Genomic DNA, 23,716 nt, shown 5'->3' with positions numbered 1-23,716 from the left:
TCCCTGCAGTGCTCAGTGTCAGTGCCGTTGTCCTTAGCAACAAAATCATATCAGTGAGAGACTGCTAGACTGCTAGACTTACATGGCTTTTTCTATGCCAACAACAGAGGTGGAACTAATAGGACCAGCCAAGGATAGCAGGGTGAGGGCTGTCTGGGGGGCTGTGTCCACATAGATTAGGATGCCTGTAGACACTCCCAAGAGGCTCTTGTTCTAGCTATTATTAATAATTCCATATGTAAATGTTTTTGAAATACCAACTTCCAGATAAAAAATCACCACAAAATAAGGAGTTCACAGAGACCAAACTAGGCATGTCTGGGACTTATGGTTCACTAGAACAGGCTAAATATGGTTTCCAGGCTTTCCTGAGGCCTAGGAGACTAGTTCTTGGTCTCAAAATGCTCACCATAGCAATCCAACTACAAATCAGCCAACTACTATTTTATAAAGAATGGTATATGGGAAATATAAAGCTTATTAATAAATGGGTTTCAAAATACAGCTCAAAGTTCAATCTGAGACACTCAGCCTTATCTGAATTCGATGTCTTGCAGACACAAAAACCCAACAGTCACAGCAGGTGTTCTGACTATAAAGTCTGGAAGGACCCTGGTTGTCAGATAAAGAAATACCTGATAAGGGGAAATTTATGACCCTAGTCTGCTAGAGAGACAATTTCCAGACAGGCATTTTAAAAGAGGACATTTTTTTTTATTTAAAGGGGAGATCAGGACCTAATAACACAAATATTGATAAATTTCAGACCCCCAGGTTCAGTACATTAGGACATACTACAAAATACAAACATATTCATCATGTTGCACATTTGAGCTATAAATGCAAAAATGAATAACTGCAGGTTTCACAAAGGTAAATACCATACCACAGTGCAAGTGTAAAATACAAACACTGGCAAAATAAAAGACTAGATAAAAAGAAAAACAAAAAAAAAAATCAGTCTGTACCCAGTGCTTTAACTGACATTTTTCTTTTCATCTGGAACACTTTTTTAAAAGGGCACAGGAATTAGACGGCTAGAAAATTTTTCATTACTTCATGTGGCATTTCACAGATGCGTTTCTGTTCATACAGAAAAAATATATAAATAGATTTAATTACAGTGCTAAAAAATTTTTAGAGTTTAGAAAGAATACCTTACTTTCTTTCAAAACTATTTTCCACATCATATTGTATAGTGAATTATTAAAGCTTAACCTAAAGAATAAACAAACAGTTCTGCACAAGGTTTGGGTAATCTTATCCTAAATTAATGTTTTACTGTAATTCTTCATTCCAGTGTTCCACAAACTTCCTCTTAACTTGTCCATGTGATCAAAGCAGGCAGGGGCAGACATGAACTATGTAGCACTGTCCCCTAATCATAGCTTAATAGGCACAAGAGAGGATTTTACAGCAGAGCAGCACAGGAGAGCATTATACAGCACAGCAGAGAACATGATTATACAGCTAACCAGCATAGGAGAGAATTATGCAGCACAGTACAGATAACTTTGTGCACATTGTACAAAAGTTGAACACTTTGAACAGTGTGCAAGAGAAGATTGCCTAGAACTGTACACACCAACAAGTGCTGAGCGCACCGTGTACTTTGCTGAATATGATAGTAGAGGAAAGGAGAGAGAGAAAATGGTTTGTAGTTACTGTCAAGCCAAGAAGTTTAAATCTGAGTCTCCTGGTATTTGCTGCCAAAAAGGGAAAGCCAAACTCTGCCAACTAGAAACACCACCACAAGAACTTTGGAATTACACATCAGCAAATACCTACGAGTCAAAGCATTTTCTTAATAACCTCAGAAAATAAAACTCATGTGACATCATTTGGCGCCACATCAGTTGTTTAACAGCCTGGATTTCCATCCACATTCACGGTGCAAGGGCAAATTTACCATGAAGCGGGATAGTTACTTCCGCTGCCAGGTCAACCACCAAATTTTCTACAACTATACTTTATTGAAAACGAACTAATAGAAACTGACCAGAGGTGCACCTACATCTCAGGAACAAAATTTCAGATTGTCTTAAAGTTACAAAGGATATTTCATGAGCACAATGTTCTTATTAAAACAACATTGGAACATATGCCATTTACCCCCCCTAGCAGTCTAATTCTGTCCGTATTTATTTTTTTGCATGGAAATTTATTTTAAATTGTAGGCCTATAATTCTTAGGCATAACTCCCCGAAATATGTCTAATACATTTAATATTAAAGTTTAAATTAAAAAAACACAAAAATGTGTTAAAAATAAAAAATAGTGAAACGTAATATAACTGTACAGTAGCATGTATAATTTATATATATATATATATATATATATATATATATATATATATATATATATATATATATATTGTAGGCAGAAAAGGTACTAGAGAGCAGATAGATTTGCACAGGATACCTGGAGGACTCTCACCTGGGAGATAATTGATGAGGAAGCACTGAGGGTGGAGATATAACATAGAGCCAGGAGCTCAGTCAGAGGATGTGGCTAGAGACATAGACAGGTGGTCTGTGTGAGTGACTGTGCTGGAGACACAGGTGCTCTGTGTGAAGGAGCTCTGCTGAAAGACACAGACAGGTGCTCTGCGTGAGGAAGCCCTGCTTGGAGACACAGACAGGTGCTCTGTGTGAGGAAGAGGAAAAGACCCTAATGGAAAGGGCTTGAGAGCATGCAGCTCCACCGTGTTCATGAGAAAGAGAGAGAGAGAGAGAGACAAGACTCTACAGAAAGAGGGAGAGAGACAAGACTCTACAGACAAGGTGACGCTAGTAATTCTGCCTATTTGAAAATGGACTGTTATAGACACGGGACAGCTGAAGATAAGTGCTTGTGTGTTTGATTTTTACCCGGCTGACGTTAAACCTTCCTCTTGGTTTGATTTTGTTGTTGTTTTTTTCAATAAAACCCTGATATGGCATCCAGTCCTGCTAGTTGCCTACCATTTGTCAAGCTAATTCCCACAATATATATTATATAAAGATTTCTTTGTACTGGACTCTATACAGCTATTTTGTTTTCAATCCAATACAAAATTATTTGAATTTCCTGCCCTTTTGGATATTGTATGTAGCATCTGAAAAACCATGTGGCAATACTACCTCAAGCAATCACACAAAAAAAAAAAGCAGAGTTGGCGTGGTCTACTCATTCAAATGTTTCTGATTAGGTTTGGTAAATCTGAATAGGGGCTAAGATATAAATCTTTTTTCTCTTCAGGCATATACCCTGATTGCTTTGGGTATCTGTCAAAAAGCTGAGCTGTGCATGCATATACTGGAAATTAATAAACTTCTGCACAGCCTGGGTTTACCAAGTTGGCTCAAGACTGTCTTCAGCGAGTGAATAAAGAAGATGGAAGCACCCTGTGAGGGAAAGGGGACAGGTGAATATCACAGGTTTAGTTCCCCTTTAATCATCACATAAACATTTCTTATCTATTTATTAAACGCTATATTGAAAAAAGCAAAGAGGCTGACTGGTAGCATTAACACTAATAGGCCATCAGAATTAGGCGGATGGAGCGACAAAAGTATGTAAAGTTAACTTGATTAAAGTCATAAAATTGGATTACTTAGGGGTCATATACAGGATGGATACATTTGTAACCCTGATATAGTTCAAATGTAACAATTCTGACCTGGAACATTCCATGTAAGTGTTTTTGCGACTGACAGCTATTTGTAAGCAGCTAATAAGGTGAATCACGCTGTAAAGTAGGTGTAATTATTTAGAGTTAAGTGGCTGTATTTATACCATTACGCTCCACAGGCACATATCAACTGAATGGCTTCAAATTCTTCCCACTGTAGTGCTCACAAAGTCCTATTATTAGGCAAACGATCTCTTACTGGCAAATTATTCAGAATTTTTCTAATCTGCTCGCACAGCCTAAGAGTCTCAAAAACTAAATGAAAAATCAGGCAATGCAGAAATTGGGTCTTAAAGGAACACCAGGAACTTACAACTAAAATTACAGCACATATACTGAATGTTTATAGGTTTTACTGGGCATTAGTATTTACAATTCTTCTTAATGACTCTTGTGAGTATACCTATCCTCACTAGCCAGTCAGGCAAATAACTTACCTGTTTTGCCTAGATCACTGGACAAATCAGCATTATCATCTCTGCCCAGAAAGCACAAAGCAAGACCAAAAAATCCTAAAGTTAAGCCAGGAAAGAGTAGAGTGATCTTCATGGATGAACAGAAAAGCAGAATCAAAATGCATATCTTTTGGAACATGAAATGACAAACATAAGCATGCTCTAAATAAAAATTTCACTTCTACAAGTTTTTGCCAGAAAATATTAATTTAAACAAACAAGATTACACATGAAAAGTGTCTCAGACACTTATACTGTAGAAATACTTGTTTCCAGATGTGCAACTTAGCTATTTCAACAACACAACGTAGTTAAAGTATATGAACAGCCACAAAAAACCCTAAAACACCACTACAGTGGGACATATAAAGTAAGGATGCCACATTAGAAGTCTACCACTTAAGGTACATACACACGTGCAATTATTGTCGTTGGAAAGGATCTTTCACAATCCTTTCCAACGACCAAGGACTGTACGATGCATAAACGAGTGCTGTAAATACAGCACCGTTCTGCTCCATGGAGAGGGGAGGGGGAGAATGACAGAGCGGCACCCTGCTGCGCTCTCTCTCTCTCTCCCCTTGCATTAGGACCGTTCGTCATCCACCATCTTTGGTAGATCCACCAGGACAGTCGTATGGACGACGGGCACTGCACACACGCCAGATTCTCGTCCGATTAACAGGACAGAACCATTGGACGTGTGTACCCAGCCTTGTTGTTTGAGCAGCTCCGCATTGTATTTTAATAGGATTTTACAGGTCTGTCTAGCTTAAAAAGAAAGAAAAGCTTTGATCTCCTTAGTGTATTGCTGTTATCTAATCACACACTGGGGTGATCCTTGACTAAGGACTATTGGACCCTTGGAAAAATTGTCTCCCTGCTGCACAGACAACACACTTTTTGCAATAAATCTTCCGGACAATCAAAAAATCTGGAATTCCCTGGTGGGAATCAATATTCTGCCACATATCTGGATTAGAAAATTGTCAGGGTAAAATACTTTGTTTTACTTACACATTATCTGTAAAATGTATTGCTCAAACATTTACAGTAATGTAGACCATATCTGCAAAATGATCCTTGTGATTGTTCAAAATGAAAAAAAATTAAAAGTGATAAATGCATCATTAATAGAGCATGTGAGAGAACTGGGAGTTTAACTTACAAACCCTCAATGATTAACATGTAACTATTACTTTTAAGGAACATTTTATAATGTTTATCTTAATCTAATGATCAATGCACACATATGTGTGTTGTAAAACACTAGTCTAGAAATGATCAGATAGTGTAAATAAGAAAGTCATGTATTACTTATTAGATTTAATCTGCTCTGTAGCTGCACAGACTCTGAAGGACAAGATGGAACTGAAAGAGTTAGGGGCAATTCAGAAACACCTCAGGGAAATATGATGTGTGGCTATTAAATGGAAAATAAGCAGGGTAATGGATTTTTTCGGGCCATTACCAAATGCCTGAGGGGATTTGTTGGATAACATAATTAGAAAGCACCCACAGAATACAGTTATGGGTCATAGGTTTTAAAGGGTTATTACTGATAAGCAGCCCACACACTGACTGCAAAGAAGAGACAGGTCAGGAACTGAATACATATTTTTACATCACTTGCCATCACTTTTGGCAGGATACTTTATTGTATTTCCAATCAAGAGTGCAATATTTACCAACAACACTTTAACTTACGGCATATTTTCAACAGCTCAGAAAATAATAGGACTACAAAAAAAACGTAGACTGGAAAAAAATAATTTTTTTATATACCTTATAGTACATACTTTTATTTTTCTGAAACCTTAGTGTATGTCAAGGTCATATCAACTTTTAATGCAAATCTCCCCATTTTCTTCTACAGAATGTCCCAGTATATTTTATTTTTACCTCATTCATGGGCAGCTGCTAGAAGAAGTTCCTTATGTTATAAGCATGTCCCACAGAAGTACACATCCTTAGAATCCTTTCCTTTTACACAGTGTTGAGCTGGCTCTTGAGAGTCAAAATACACTGCTTTACTAGGTGTTAGTAAGTAAGTAATATAAGACTGTGGAGTGAGAAAGGGAAATAGGATGTTGGGAGGTCTGCAGTCCAGCAGGCAGAGCTGACAATAATGAGTGTAATCCTAATTTAGCAGAAGCACAGTGTGGTCAATCCAACCAAGAAGTTGGGATTACAATGTAGGGCAAATAACATTTTTTCTTAATACCTGCACCATTTGCAAAAAGGTTGAAGAGATTGGAGTTCTGAATATGTATGTATGTTTATTTTTTTTAACAACACAAGATAAATATCTGCTTATGTAGAGAGAAAGTTTACAATCAGATTAAAATAGCACAGAATTTATTAATGGAATCATTAAAAAATGGTTGAACATCAAGATGCGTCAACACATGAAATACAAAAGATACAAAACTGCAATTACACGGGTTCAAAGGCTTGGCGTTTTGTAGCTTTCTAAATCAATAAATCAAATAGTTTTAGGACTATTCTCACCTTGATGACTTTTTTCCCACTCCAATTCCTAATACCCCTTTTCTTATCTTATCTTATTTTTATCTTGATTTTTTTTTCAGGTTCCTTAACTTTCTAAATCTTTATGTATCAATACTCGCTAAAACTGAGAAGAAAAGGGTAGACCCATGCAGGCTTGTCCTGAAACTTGAACTGTTTGTACACAAAAAAAGGTATCAAATTCAGTATTTAACCCTAGAGCACAGAAAAAAAAAAAAAACAACAGAGTAATAAAACAGAATATTTTGTTCTTGGCCTTATGTATAATTATGGATGAGAGTGGGAGGGAGAGAATGAGGTGGAATACTAACAAATATAGTAACTGATACAGTTTTAAGGCTGACCATCTGCAAGATAACATGTAAACTATGAAAAAACATCATAGAAAATATAGTTTAATTATATTCTGTGATTCAATGGAATCAATGTAATTGAATATTAACATAAAGAACACCAGAAAAATGAATTATACTATTACAAATAGTTGTAATGATCATTCTTAGGAAATATATATTAACATATACTGTATGTCATATTGATTAAGAGCACATAATGGTCTGAGAGTTGCTGGTATATGGGTTCAAGATTACTATAAAATGCCAATCCAATACAGTATATAGTGTACAAATTAAAAAAAAACACAAAAAAAAAACAGAAGAACATCTGACATTTGTTTTAAATTGCACAGAAACGGTACCATTCAAGCAGAAAAACAATGCTTAGTTGTTTATTCACATTTCCATGTTCTTGTATCTTTAGTTACCAGGTGATGTTAAGCTACAGATGTAGTGCAACATTTATACTGTTACTGTGCTAACATACAAAATAATTTTTATTATGCAGGCGGACATTGTATTGTAAAGGTAAAATATAACATTTAATCGAAATTAAAGGTAATATCATGAAGAGGCAAGATCCATGCTGAGCAATGAGACTGTAAATAATGTAACTGTAAAGAATATTTCTTAAAGCATCATCACGGAGAGCATCACTCTTCCTTGTTTGGTTACTATAAACCTCTGACAATCAGGTAGCATTAGTTAATTACCTAAACTTATTTTAATCTCACAACTAAATGCCTGGAGCAGTATACAAAAAAACTACTCTGTGAAAAAAATACTCCTCTGTGCATTCTATGCAGATATAAATTGTTTAAAACACAACTATATTTATTATAATTAAGTCAAAGTATAGCCAATAAGGCCATATGTCTCTCAGTGTAATTGTTTTACTCACCCAGGTGCCACTGTAGGAGGAATAACAAGGATGAACTGAAGCTTGGCTTGCTGTAGTGCTTGCCCCACATGTGTCAGCATATGAACCAGTTCTCTGAGAGGACAACACACAACACATATTAGTACATACATTTAAATTGCTAAAGCTTAAGTACATTGACATCTAAATGGTCAAAGCTAAAATACTAAACATTTCATATCAACCAATGGCGAAACAAATGTCTGTCACAGGTCTAATTTCCCCATATTGCTGAAATCTGTGCTTCTACAGAGAAATACATGTCAAACAGCTGCCCCAATGTTTAATGGTTCACTTTCTTAACTATAAAAATTCAATTACACAGATAGTTACAGGTACGAAAATAATTAGAGATCACACCAGTTCGGGGAACTTGTTTTCTCCAGTATTTACAGCTAAGGAATTATGCGTTAGAATATAAAAAATCCAATGAGGAATATATTACTAATCAAGGTGTACAACACATAAATGTGCAGGAATTGTGAAGAAAAATCAGAAACAATCACACTTTTTTTTTATTGATATAACACTTTCTCTAAAGGCTAAATTCACAAAGGTGTGTAATGCATTTTTTTTTGTATCTAGGCCTATATGCTGCAGTATTTTACCACTGTGAATGCTATTATAACACTATCAGTTTGATTTTATGGATGTCACAATAAAAGCAATTTAAATGTCAATTCATGAACATTACCGCATGAGATATCATCATATTATATTAGGAGAGGGGAAAGATAACCGAGAGAAAAAAAGAGGTGAAGAAGTAAGGAAGGGTAAAATAAGTGGCCACTTCCTCTATCTAATGATTTTACTCTTAGCTATTAATACACATCTCCTATAGTTAACATAGGAATAATATTGTTGAGCAAAGGATGGGCCTTCAGGGAGAGCACAGTCAGAGAATCTTTGCAGGATAGAATGTACATGGTCGCACAAATCCCAAAGCACTGCCAGAAGATGTGTAATAGGGTACCCCAAAGCTCTATGAAGCATCAGCATACTACAGACGAATCAGGAAACAGATTATGCAGGACAGTAGGGGAAGTAAATGTAGAAAGTATGGAAGTAAACAGTGATGTTCTATTCTTGGGGAAGAAAAGGTTTCCCAAGACCAGGTATAGTGGTGACACTGATTGACACATACACCCCATGTGGAACCAACTGTAGGGTGTAATGCAAGGGTAGGTGAAAATATCTCCAGTACCTACAGGAGAGCATCCAGTGAGATAGCAGAGAACAGTTGCCCCAGGCCCACCCATTTATAACAGTTTGTGACAACACCAATCACCTGTATCAGATGGGACTCTTGATAAAACGCCCATAATAATAATAATATTACCTAATAATAATATTAATACCCAAGACACTCAGACCCCCATGTATAATGCATCTGCTAATACGGGCCAGTTTATTAACCCAAATAAACACATAAAAAGAAGAAAGTACTGAATTAAAGAACATTCCAGATTTGAATGGTTTAAAACCTTAATTTAGAATAATAATTTTAATGATATTGATACATCCTGTGCACATTAATGTATCGGTCCCTCAACTTGTCAGATCTAAGATGATAGAGAAGGGGTGAAAAATTAAGAAAAGAATGGGAGATAACAAAAAAATGTGAAAGGCCTCTGGAAATAATGATTGTTTCATTGGAATGAGTGATCCACATATCACGAAGGACATTGAATGGCCAACGAATGGCCTTTAAAAAGGAATGTACATTAAAGTATATTTCCTCAATAATGTAAAATGTGTCTAGACTGTGCAAAATAAATGTCAAAGCAGCAATATCTTGTATTCAGATTGTGCAGATATTTCTTTGAGAATTATATTAGAGGACTGCGCATGAGCAGGTGCAGATGGCAGATGGGAGCTTAGGTGCTCCACTCCAGACTGGGTCTTAAAGTCACAACCGAAAGCGGTATTTTACTGCCACGAGTCTCCTCAGGATCCTCTGCAGCTTGTTCAAGATGGTGAGGAAACCGGCTTACAAGTGCTGTACCCACTCTCAGCCTCCCTCACCCTCCCCCTGGGATCCACTTCAGCCAAGAGAGCCCACAACATTCTCCCTCATCTTGTGGGTGGCACCAGGCCACCCACAGGTATGAGGGACAGTGAGTATTCAGCAGATTGGGAGGGATAGGATTCCTCAGCAAGCTCCTCAGCCTCCCTTGCACTCTCTACTATGAGCAGCCTTTCTCAGCACCATTTTCCAAATCAAATCATTAAGAAAAATGTATAACATTTGTGTTATTCCTTTACAGAAAGCAAAGAAAATGTAATATAAGGTTAATAAAAATAATAGCAGTGTGGAATTCAACTAGTGAGGTCATTCTGTGAATGAACAGGTGTCAATTACTTTAAATAAATAAATTATTACTTCTTTAGGGAGAAAGGCAGAAAATGTTGTACATGCTGGGTATTGTGCATTTCTCTCTGAAATACTGAGTAAAACAGGTAAATCCAGACATTTCTCAAACGAACAGTGTACTTTGATTAAAAAGTTAATTGTAGAGGGGAAAACATATAAATTGCAGAAAATGATAGACTGCTCAGCAAGAATTATTTCAAATGTATTAAAATGTCAATCAAACCACATCCTGAAACGTGTACGAAAACTGGAAAGCTACCATTCGAAAGGATAGAAGAATAGACAAATGGCAAAGACTCAGTTCCAATGATCAGCTCCAGGAAGTGCAAAAAAAGGTCTAAGGTTACCTGTGAGTACTGTTACAATTAGAAGACACCTAAAGAGAAATGGCACAACATTTTGTGGACTGATGAAAGCAAGATTGTTCTTTTTGGGTATAGGGGCCATTGACCGTTTTTCAGACGACCGCCAAACACTGAAATCAGGCAACAGGACACTGTGAAGAAATTGAAGCAAGGTAATTCAAGCATCATGATATGGAGATGACTACTATACCTTTTGGGCCTATTTAACACCTACCAGGGATCATGGATCAGTTTGAATACATCAAAATACTTGAAAATATCACGTTGCCTTATGCTGAAGAGGAAATGTCCTTGAAATGGGCGTTTCAACAAGACAAAAACCCCAAACACACCAGTAAATGAGCAACATCTTGGATCCAGGCCAACAAGATTGACGTTATGGAGTGGTCAGCCCAATCCCAGGACCTTAATACAATAGAAATCTTGTTGGGTGATATCAAAAACACTGTTTTTCAGGCAAAACGAAGAAAATGCAAAAGAATTGTGGAATGTAGTACAATCATCCTAGCGGTATTGGGGAGAGCACTAATGTCAGATTTCCCTTAAAGGTAAAGGAATTGATGCTAGAGTCCCCCTTTTATCCCTTTGTCTTAAAGCACAGAAACCGGATCATAAATTTCTGCTTATCAGATATTTTCTTTTATTTCACCAGATACTCACCAGCTATCCTTCCAGACCCACTAGTTTACAACATGCATTGCAAAAGTTGGAATTTCGTATCTCCAGGTTCAAAAAGTCAGGATCTAGTAGATAGTAGTAGTGGAGTGGCCTCTGATTGACCTCTGAGCGTTATTCAGAAACACATTTATTAAGATTCTTCATATTTCTACAATACAGTTATGTACAAAGTTGTAGTATGATTCATAGCCAGTATTTTGATACAAAGAATTAGTCTCCTAGGCCTCAGGAAAGCCTGGAAACCATATTGAACCTGTTCTTGTGAACCATAAGCCCTAGACAAGCCTAGTTTGAACTCCATATTTTGGAGTAACTAATAATCTGGTGGTTGGCAGTTCATAAAACCTGAACCTGGGGAAATATGAGTCTTCACGGATAGCAACATCAACAGATTGAGCACTGCAAGAGCCCAGTGATTCCGACTAATAAGTTGAACTGTATGCAGCAACCTGGACTAAAGCTGCGTACACACTTCCAATTTTTATCGTTGGAAATGAACGACGAACGAACGACGAACAAACGACGAACGACCAATTGGCAAAAAATCGTTCGTAAAAAAAATGTAACCAACGACGACGACGAACGAGCCGGACCGGCGGATCAGATTGGACGACGATCGTTGACCATCTATCGTGTGTACGGTCGTTCAGTGATCGTGCATGGTCTAAACATGCGCGGTGAACGAACGTTCGCTCACTTCCTGTGGTGCACGTCACTTCCTGTATCCTTCAAACGATCGCATCTATCGTGTGTACAATATCTTTGAACGATCGTGTCGTTATCTGTAGGTACAGAATCGGTGCCATACGATCGTTCGCAGATATTGTGCAGGATCGTTCGTCGTTCGTTTACCAACATACATAAATCCAAGTATAGCTCTGACATATAGCACAGCTCTGTACAAAGATGACTGGTCTTCATGCGTTTTCGAGTGATGGTGGAACATACACACATAAATACACACATGAAATTTTATATGTATATAGATTTATATAGCTCTGACATATACCATAGTGCTGTAAATGAAATACTGGGCTAGACCTATCAGTCTCTGTACAGAGGAGTTGACACTCTAATGTCCCCCCACAGTCACACACTATTATTATACATTTATATACCTTTGACATATACCACAGCGCTGTACAAAGATCAGCAGTGTCATAAGTCTAGCAAGTTTGGTTGAAATGTGTTGAGATGCGTTTCCAGGTGATGGTGGAACATAGGAAGTTTGGTTGAAATGTCTCCATGCATTTCACATACACACATACAGCCAAATATAGATCTGACATTTAGCACAGCGTTGTACAAAGATGACTGGTGCACTCACATGAGTCTCAGTCATATGTATGTCAAGTTTGGTTGAAATGTCTTCATGTGTTTTCGAGTGATGGTGGAACATACATACATAAGTCTAGCAAGTTTGGTTGAAATGTGTTGAGATGCGTTTCCAGGTGATGGTGGAACATAGGAAGTTTGATTGAAATGTCTCCATGCATTTCACATACACACATACATCCAAATATAGCTCTGACATTTAGCACAGCGTTGTACAAAGATGACTGGTGCACTCACATGAGTCTCAGTCATATGTATAGCAAGTTTGGTTGAAATGTCTCCATGTGTTTTCGAGTGATGGTGGAACATACATACATACATACAATTTTATATATATAAATAACTTATTAACCCCCCTAGCGGTAATCCCAAGTCACACTCGAGGTAACTTTAGAAGCCCCCCTTACCTTTTCCCTGCACTCCAGCGGCGATCGGATGGTCCTGCTGTGATGCCGGGAGGGCGGTCTGTCGGGGGGCGTGGCCGGGCGGGAAATTTAAAAGCAGATTACTGAGTAATCTACTTTTAAATACCACCCGGGTCCCGAACCACGCCGCTGCTCGCATTAGCAGTGAGATGCGAAGCACAATGCAGGACTTCTGCATTGTCTGGGCGGGAAATTTAAAAGCATATTACAATGTAATCTGCTTTTAAATGGTTTTTACAATACAAAAACACCACACAACATGAAATAAAAATAAAAGTTAATTTTTAATTTTATATTTTAAGATTACATTGTTGTCTATTTCATTATTTTTTAAAATTATTATTAATAATTATGTATTATATTATAATTTATGATTATAATATAATAAATAAATATAATTATCATACCCGGGAGTTAATCCTAAGAATTACAGGCCCACAATATAAACAATAAGATCACTTTTTGCATAAAAAACTGACAGAATTAGAACGCTAGGAGGGTTAAACACTATAAAAAGCTCCTGTAAGGTGAATTTCTGAGTGCTCTAAGTAAAAATAGTTAAACTTTCTACCCTGTAAATTCTACTATAAACATTCCTAATTCTGAAGACTCATAACTGTGGTTGTCAAGGGTAATGGTGCATGCCTTTGTACATGCTCTGGAACCAAGTCAAGAAACCTCCCAGGATCAACAAAAGGGTCACCTGACTTCTTCACCTGGTTTCTTGTCCACACCTCTTCAGTTGCCCAGTGCTCCATCTTGTGGGTGTCCAGTGTTTACTCGCTAAACAAACTTTGTGGTCTGTAATCCTTTTTGTCCATAGTCCAAAATGGCCCTGAATGGCCTGGAATGGTAAACTATCTTGCTTTTGATGTTTTGCTCTTCATCAAGATTTCTACTGCTATTGTGAGTCTCTAATGATACATTTTTCAAATGATTAATATTTTTATTTTTTCATGTGTTCAGAGTGCTACCTGGTATATTGCAATTAGTACCTTCACTGGACCCCTCCCTACCCTCTACCGTCCTATCTCCCTTCTCCCATATGTCTCCAAACTTCTTGAAGGCCTTGTCTACAAAAGACTCACCGATTACCAGAGCACCAACTCTCTCCTTGACCCCCCAGTCTGGTTTTCGAGCTGCCCATTCCACTGAAACAGCCCTTACTAAAGTGGCTAACAACCTCATCAGAGCTCGGCTCAAGGCAACTTTTCCCTGCTCCTTCTCCTTGATCTTTCCTCTGCTTTTGACACTGTTGATCACCCCATCCTAATACAAATCATGGTATCAGTGACACGGCTCTCTCTTGGTTTGCTTCCTATCTGTTTGACCGCTCCTTTCAAGTTTCTTTCAATGGTAAGTCCTCCTCGCCCACTCTCCTCCCTGTTGGTGTTCCCCAAGGGTCAGTCCTTGGGCCGGTCCTCTTTTCTCTGTATCCTCCTTTGGCCTACAGTACCATCTGTATGCTGATGACACTCAAATCTATCTGTCCACCCCTGACCTGTCTCCCTCAGTCCTGGATAAGGTCTCATGCTGCCTGTCAGCCATATCATTATAGATGACTGACCGATTTTTGAAACTCAACCTAGATAAAACAGAACTCATCATCATCCCCCCTCAAATTCCGCATCTCCCTCTGACATATATCTGTTAACAACACTGTTATTCGTCCCTCCCCTCAGGCACGTTGTCTTGGTGTCACCTTTGACTCGGCCCTCTCATTCACCCCCCATATTCAGAACATTTACAGGTCCTGTCACTTTCACCTACACAACATCTCCAAAATCCGTCCCTACCTGTCCCCTGAGACCACCAAACTCCTTGTACATGCTCTTATTATCTCTCGTCTGGACTACTGTAACATCCTCCTTTCTGGTATTCCACTTAGCCGACTCTCTCTTCTACAATCTAATATGAATGCTGCAGCCAGACTCATCCATCCTTCCCTCCGCTCTTCTTCTTCCTCTTTGTAATTCTCTTCATTGGCTTCCATTTCACCTGAGAATCAAATACAAGCTCCTGTGCTTTGCCTTCAAATCCCTACACAGTTATTGTCCCACTTACATTTCTGACTAAAGAAAATACTCCCCCAGCCGCTCTCTCCGCTCCTACAATGACCTCCTAATGTCTTCCTTATTCATAACCTCATCACACGCACGCATACAAGACTTCTCTAGAGCTGCCCCAATTCTCTAGAATGGTCTTCCTCGTCCTCATCGGCTTGCTCCTACTTTCTGCTCATTTAAAAGAGCACTCAAAACCCATTTTTTTTTCCAAACTTGCCTACCCGTCTTCTTCTGTCTTTTGAAACCATCAGTACTTCCCAGCACTACATATCCCCCTCCTATTGTGTGTAAATTCCCCCACCTACTAGATTGTAAGCTCTTTGGGGCAGGGTCCTCTCCTCCTGTATCACTGTCTGTATTAGTCTGTCATTTGCAACCCCGATTTACAGATGTACAGTGCTGCGTAATATGTTGGCGCTATATAAATCCTGTTTATTAATATTAATATTATTAATAATAATATTAATAATAATAATATTTAGTGTTAGCTTACATTTTCTCTTACTGTGTGTCCTTACAGAATTAAAATTACAATTACCTCAGCGCTCCTTGCCCTATTTAGGTCCCAACCGATCTCCCACTCTCCTGTCCAACTACGTTTTCTGCTGGGCAGGGGAATGGGACAGCATTTGTTTCCTTCCCCCTTCTATCCTGCCCCAATCCTTATTCCAGCGTTTTCCCACCAATTACTCTTAGTGCTGTTTCACATTTCCCTCTTAGATAGGAACCTCTCATTCTTACACAAGATAGGTTTCTGGTGGGTCACCACTCAATATCATTACTCTTAATGACCTTAATGACATCTCACTTTCAAAGCGGTACAACCTCCCTAAGGATTGTTACCCATCATTTTCAGGGGCTAAACATCCCCACAAAGAGACATAAGGCTTGCACAAAAACTACCCATACGTAGTTTACTCTAGGGCCAATACCAAAGCTTGTGGGGTTACTATATGTTTAGCAAAGCACCTGCAATTCTGGAGGTAGGTATTTGTCATTGAAAGCTTAGTAGTAATGATTATGCCACTACCTCAGGTCAGGTGCTGTTGTTTTAAAATCCCTATTTACCAAACTAATGCACAAGATTCATTGCCAGTTGATAGTTATGATAGGTGATTTCAACCTAACATTAGATCAAATCCTGGACCAATCCAGGTTTCCCAGTCACAGACTCCGCTCAAAGCAACGCCACAGATTTTTTTCTGCTGCTGAAACAATATGATTTAATTGATGAATGGCAAAAAGTGCACCCTTCCTAGAGGGACTTCATGTTTTACTCTGCAACTTTACATTAGAAATACTCCAGAATTAATCAGATTTTCAGGTCTATACTGTAAAAGTAGATTTAGATTGGTGTCAGAGCCCTCATTACTTACATCCTTTCTTTATACCCCGGATATCCCGGATAGTACAACACGCCACATGGCTCACCCTTGGCATAAAAGTCTACTCTTTCATTATGCTCATATAGTACACATATGTATGAGAAGGCTCCTGTCTTATCAGGAAAATCTTCAGAAGTTTGAAGTACCAGGTATTTCATTCTGTAGTTACCTACAAATTCGACATTATGCCCAAGCGTTAACAAGACCTGGTCTTTCCCTCCCCTTCTTTTGAGAAATGTGTGCAGGTGGGCCCTCCCAGAGAGGTTTAATCTCAGGAATTTACAGGGTCCTCCACACGGACCCAAATATCCCAGTGACAAAACATGCCTACATGCAAAAATGGGAGCAGATCCTGGGTAGAACACTCGGAATATATTTGAAAAATTCTATGGCAACAAGCTCAGAAATGTTCTTTATGTACTATTTATAAAGAAATCATGTATAAAATACTAATGCACTGGTATTTCACCCCGGAGGTTCTACATAGGATTTTTTCCTAACACAAGTAATCTTTGCTGGAGGTGCTGCTCCGAAGTCTGACCCCTGCATCACATCTATTGATTTTGTCCACGTATAACCCCATATTGACAAATAATAAAGAGTTGTTTGAAAAACCCGTCCATCTGGAGATATTGACCCATTTGCTGGGACTACCGGTCCGTGAGTTATCTAAGCCCAATAAATGCTTAATGGCCAATATAATAATGCTTTATCTCCAACTACTGAAAATCTGAATCTCCCCCCACACAAACAGCACTCCTTAATCGTATTGCGGAAATACAGCTTAAGGAACAGCTCACGGCCAGGCGGTATGATCGACTTGACAAAATTGAAATTACTTGGTCTCCATGGGAAACTTACATCTCGACTCACTCGGGAATGTAAGATTTGAGACCACCCCAGGTACGCTCGTCTCTATGTAATGCTATCAATGTATGTTACTACCTAGATAGACTTTAGGTCCGGCCCTCCCCCGTTTTTCCTTCTCTAACCCTCCCAGTCTTTTTTTTTTCTCTCTCTTTTCTTTTTTTTTTCTTCTCTATTTTTTATGTCATTTTTTCTTTATTATTTTACTATCAGTTAATGGTCCATACAGCGGGATCAAAGGTTTGAATATGTATTACTTTTGTTAAGCTCCAATGAATATGGTATTTGTCAAATAATAAAGAGGACTTTCTGTATCCTTATTGAACTATGATAACTCAAGGACATTAGGATTAATAGCTATCAGCCAGGATATTGTTTTGAGATAAATATATGCAAATACAGTGGTACCTCGGTAAAAGACCGCTTTGGAATAAGTTCAGCTTGGTATAAGTCCTGTTTGGACACAAAAAATTTTGCTTGGTATACAACCTTTGTCCTATAATTTGTATGGGTCAAAATGAGTCTTAACACTGTGCGCTACCCTTTTTTATCTCTCTCGAGACAAAGCCCACGAGCGTCAGTACGCCAGTTACTATCATTCAGTGAACAACCCGCTCCAAAACTCTCTGTGAATTACATAACATTTCCTCCTCCTCCTTCTTAGCACCATCCTAGTAGGCACTCGACTCTTCTCAGCAAGGTAAAGTCATGTTAAATTTTCATTTATTTCATCTAATTTTTTTAATGCATTTTTTATGTATTTTAGTATTAGGCAGTGTTTAAATTTGTGTGTTAAATTGTGTTAAATTATTTAATACAGCCCCATCACTGTATAATATGCCAATAACAAAATGATTTTTTTTCATGGGAACAGATTAATCATTTTCCTTTTATTTCCTATGGGAAAAACTTGTTTGGTATAGCTCCTGTTTGGTACAAGTCCAAGGATCTAGAATGGATTAAGGACTTATACCAATGTACCACTGTATTATGGTATCATAATTAAAGTGTTTTATATAATTACTACATGTTCAAAGATTTTCAGGATGCTTTGTCTTCCTATTTGTTCTCTTGTATACATTTATAATACTGCTGTATATTTCCCTCGATTGTTTTTCCTTTGTTAATATTTTATTGTGTATCTTTTTTTTTTTTGTTTCTATACCTTGTTTTCTTTGTTAAAACTCAATAAAAATACATTTGATCAAAAAAAACTCATAGCTGAGCTCCTCCATTCCTTTTATTAATTTAGTTGCCCTTCTCTGAACTCTCTCCAATTCAACAATGTCCTTTTTGTGAACTGGTGCCCTAAACTGGACTGCAAATTCCAGATGTGGTCTGACCAATGCTTTGTACAGGGGCAGGATAATGTCTGCATCTCTGCAGTGTATTACTCTTTTAATACAAGAAAGTATTTTACTAGCTTTGATATTGCAGCTTGGCATTGCATGCTCCTATTAACCTCCTGGGTGGTAACCCGGAGTGTGACTCGGGGTAGAAAAAAGATGCTAAAAGCAGTAACCCCGAGTCACACTCGGGGTAGATAAACCTATAAGAAACAACAGTAAATCGGTACTTACCTGATCTGCCGGCGTCCCATGCCGTCATTCTCTGCGATGTCCGTCTACCTTCTTCCTCCGGCCGGCATCCTCTGCACTCGATGAGTCACTGGGGGAGTTCCCGGTGACGTTGGTGCGTGCGGATGTTGACAGCGGGGCGGGAAGTTCAAATCCATTTGAATTGCATTCAATACAAAATAACTGTATTAAATGCAATACATTGAATTTATATGTGAAAAAGCAGTACATTGTCTTTCATGAATATTTATTTTACAGTATATCTTAATATGAGAAAATTAATAATTTTTTTTTTTTTTGAAAAATTAAAAAAAAAAATTTTTTTTTTTAGTTAACTTAATTTATTATTATGTTATGATTTTGTGTTTCAAACTTTATTATACTATTATATTATACTGTAAAATAAATTTTCATGAAAAACAATGTACCGCTTTTAGACATAAAACCGGACAGAAAGAAATTAGTTAAGTATATGATCTACCAGAACCCCAAGATGCTTTTCTATTTCTGACTCCCTCAAATGTATTCCTCCTAGACAGTATGAAGCATGCATTTTGTTAGCTCCCAAGTGCAGAATTTTACATTTATCCATATTAAATGTCATTTGCCACTTGGCTGCCCAATCAAACAGTACATCCAGGTCTGCTTGTAGATTATAGACATCCTGTATTTTATTCCCAAACTCTATATCATTAATAGGTGTTAAACAGTAAAGGTGTTAAACACTGAACCCTGGGGTACACCACTAATACCCTTAGACCATTCAGAGTATGAATCATTAATTACAACTCTCTGGATGCGATCTTTAAGATAGTTCTCTATCCATTTACAGATGGACTTTTCTAAACCTATGGACCCAAACTTTCAAATTAACCGTCTGTGGGGCACAGTGTCAAAGGCTTTAGCAAAGTCCAAGTACACTATATCATTCCACTGTCTACCTGTTTACTTACTTCCTCATAAAAAGAGAGTAAATTTGTTTGACAACTTCTGTCTTTCTTAAGCCATGCTGACTATCACTTATAACATTATTTTCCAGCAGAAAATCATCTATGTGGTTCTTTATCAAACTCTCTAAGACCTTTCCAACTATAAACATTAAACGAACAGGTCTGTAGTTACCTGGTAATGACTTTGCTCCGTTTGAAAATAGGAACCACATTGGCCTTACGCCAATCCATCTGTACCTTGCCAGTGACTAAAGAGACTTTAAAAATGAGAAATAATGGCTTTGAAATAACTGAGGTCAGCTCTTTGAGGACACGTGGATGTAATCCATCAGGTTCTGGTACTTTGTCGACCTTAATTTTTCCCAGCAGTTTCTCAATCATATCAATTCTGAGCCATTGTGACTCATTTAAAGCAGTGACATTGCTATTAAGAATTTGGACTTGAGCTCTGCCATTTTCCTTCATGTACACAGAGCTAAAAAAAAGTGTTTAGTAAATCTGCCTTGTCTTTATCCCCAGTTACCAACCCAGCGAAATCCTTTAACCTCCCTAGAGGTAACCCCAAGTGTGACTCAGGGTAGAAAAAAGTTGCTAAAAGTAGTTACCCCGAGTCACACTCGGGGTATGTAAACCTATGGAAATAGTAAATAGAGCGCTTACCTGATCCGCCGCATCCCGCGCCGTCCATCGCAGCGATCTTTGTCTTCTTTCTTCTTTCTCCGGCTGGCTTCTGCATCCGATGAGTCACCGGGGAGTTCCCAGTGATGTCAGTGCGTGTGTACGTTGCCGGAGGGGCGGGAAATTCATAATCCATAATAATTGACATTGGATCAAAATTTTACAGTATATATAATAATATGAGTATAATGTGCATTTTAAGCAAAAAGTTTTTTTTTACATATATAGATTTTTTATTTTTTTTAATTTATTGTTTTTACATGATTTTGTGTTTCAAACTTTATTATACTCATACCATTATATTATACTGTAAAATAAATTTTCATGAAAAACAATATACCGCTTTTAGACATATAAAACCGGAAAGAAATGAACCGCTAGGGAGGTTAAGGGGCCTACATGCTCAGATCTGATCTTTTTGCTATTAATATATTTGAAAACTTTTTGGGGGTTTGCCTTACTTTCCTTTCCAATCTGTCTTTCATTTTGAAGTTTTGCACATTTTATCTCTTTTTTACACTTTTTGGTATACTCTTTATAGGTTTCAAATGATGAAGGTGATCCTTCATTTTTGTATTTTTGGAATACCCTTTTCTTGTTCCTCATGGCTTTTTTAACATCAACTGTGAGCCACATAGGTTTTAAATTTAGCCTCTTAAACCTATTAAGCATTGGAATATATTTTTCAGTTTTTTTTGTAGAACAGACTTGAAACATTCCCATTTCTGTTCTGTGTTCTTTGAGGACAATATTGTCTTCCAGTCCAAGTCACAGAGTCGCCCTTAATAATGAAAAATTTGCTCTCTAAAAATGAAATGTTTTTATCTTTCCTGTTTTTGCTTCCGGTTTACAGCTTACATTAAATGAAATCATAAAATGGTCACTACTACCCAGATTCTCCTTTATTTGCACATTTGTTATAAGCTCTGCATTGTTAGAAAGAACTAGGTCCAGCAGAGTATAATTTCTAGTTGGGGCTTCTATAAACTGTACCATAAAATTATCTTGTATTAAATTCACAAATTTTCTCCCTTTTGCTGTTCCTGTAGTGCCATTACTCCAGTCAATGTCAGGGTAGTTGAAATCCCCCATGATTAAAACAATTCCACTTTTTGCTGCCTTTTCTATCTGTGCTAGTAGTTGATTTTCTATTTCTTCCTTAGCACTGGGGGGCCTATAGCAGACTCCAATAATTAATTGTCTGTTATTCAACCCCACATTCAACTCCACCCATAACGCTTCAACCTCATCGCTTGCTCTATCTGCAATTTCTTCTTTCACATTCACTGTTAGATCACTTCTCACATACAAACAGACACCACCACCCTTTTGTTTGACTGTCTTTACAAAAGAGAATATACCCAGGAATATTGACAGCCCAGGAATGCGAAGAACAAAGCCAGGATTCAGCAATACCAACTAAGTCTTGCACTTCACTCATTAATGCTTCCAACTCCTCTATCCTGTTTGCTAGACTTCTAGAATTGGTGAACAAGCTCTTTAAACCATTGCTGGTTTACCATCGTTGCTTGCCAAATCCTTTTGTTTTTTAGTACAATTAGTAAAGCACAATCCAATGTTTGTTTTGAACATGAGAAGCTCCTTACAATTATCCATAATCCTCCCCCCAATTATCCCCAATCCACCCCCACTAGTTTCTGACCCCTGACTAACCTTTCTGCCACCTTATTTGACTGTCCCATCCCCCTCTGTCCTAGTTTAAATATCCCTCCACCATTCCCCTAAATCTTTCCCCTAGCACAGCAGACTCCCTTTCATTTAGGTGCAAATTATCTCTGGCATACAGGTTGTACCCCAATGAAAAGTCAGCCCAGTGCTCTATGAACCCAAACCCTTCCCTTCTACACCAGGACTTAAGCCATGCATTTAGCTGCCTAAGCTCCCTCTGCCTTTCTTGTGTTGTGCATGGCACAGGCAAAATTCCTGAGAATATACCCTTGGAGGTTCTTAAGCCTGAAACCTAGTTCTTTAAATTGATTTTTAAGGATCCTCCATCTTCCATCTATCTTGCATTGGTTCCAACATGGACCAAGACAGCTGGGTCCTGTCCAGCACCTCCCAGTAATTTGTCTACTCGGTCCACCACATGCCGATCCCTGGCACCAGGGAGAGAGCAAACCAAGGGATCCAGGCGACAAACTATTCTATCCGGCCTCCTGATCATAGAATTCCCTATGACTACCAATTGTCTTTTCCTTCCTGCGTTTCTCTCCCCACCACTACTAGATGTGCTGCTCTCCCGGATGTTAGGGGTAGCAGTAACATCTAGAGCTGCCACCACTAGATCTGCCAACTGCAGATCTTCACATATTTTTGCAAACATGTTGGGGTGCTCAAACACAGTGCTGGTCTTCCATTTCTGGGGGCCCCTACCACTCCCTCTAGTTACATTAACACAACTCCCTAAATGCTCATTCGAATTAACCTCTCCACCCTCCACATCTAAGCCATTAACTGCCTGCTTAGTGAGCAGGAGACCCCTTCACATCTAAGCCATTACCTGCCTGCTTAGTGAGCAGGAGACCCCTTTCAAGGTGATCCAGTGATTTCAGTGTTGCAATGCGCGTCTCCAGCTCTCCAATGCGAGATTCCAGAAAGGGGACTTGCTCACATTTGTCACAGCAGTATTCACCTAGGAGCTGTTGCTCCATTTGTACATACATGTTACAGACTGTGCACCAAACTTTCCACCTTGCTACCACTCATTTTCCCAGTTACAATTTTTGTTTACAAGGAGTTAAAAAAGTTTACTTACAGTTTGTGGTTACTATAAGGATTTAACTCCTTTTGTTTTCAGACTCCTGTTTTTTCCAACTCCAACAAACAGTGAGCAAGCTCAAGATGAGTGCCCCAGGAACTTAAATCACCTGTGAAGCCTTGACCACTCCCCTTTAGAGGTCAGCGAGGGAAAAAAAAACGTTTAAAACAAAACTGACAGTCAAGCAAACACAACCCAACAGTCAAACAGACACAACTCCCAAATGCACAATATCAGACTCCAGTGGTTAGTTCTAATAAACTGATAAAAGTGATACAATTGATTTTATATATATATATATATATATATATATATATATATATATA

At 38.1% G+C, this 23,716-nt stretch overlaps 1 protein-coding gene across 3 annotated transcripts in view; it reads right to left on the bottom strand.

The window, feature by feature from the left end:
* The window catches only part of CHID1 (chitinase domain containing 1), a 339,220-nt gene that overhangs the window by 242,935 nt on the left and 72,569 nt on the right, over positions 1 to 23,716 (bottom strand). For all 3 annotated transcript variants that reach the window (XM_072421678.1, XM_072421680.1, XM_072421679.1), the window contains exon 8: positions 7,894 to 7,986. In XM_072421678.1, the coding sequence (XP_072277779.1) occupies positions 7,894 to 7,986 (93 nt within the window). The remainder of the gene's footprint in view (positions 1 to 7,893; positions 7,987 to 23,716) is intronic.

Source organism: Pyxicephalus adspersus, chromosome 9 (genome assembly GCF_032062135.1).
Source record: "Pyxicephalus adspersus chromosome 9, UCB_Pads_2.0, whole genome shotgun sequence".
In the NCBI taxonomy this organism is placed as follows: domain Eukaryota; kingdom Metazoa; phylum Chordata; class Amphibia; order Anura; family Pyxicephalidae; genus Pyxicephalus; species Pyxicephalus adspersus.
The sequence above is the reverse complement of the archived record's forward strand: the minus strand, read 5'-3'. Positions and strand labels throughout refer to the sequence as shown.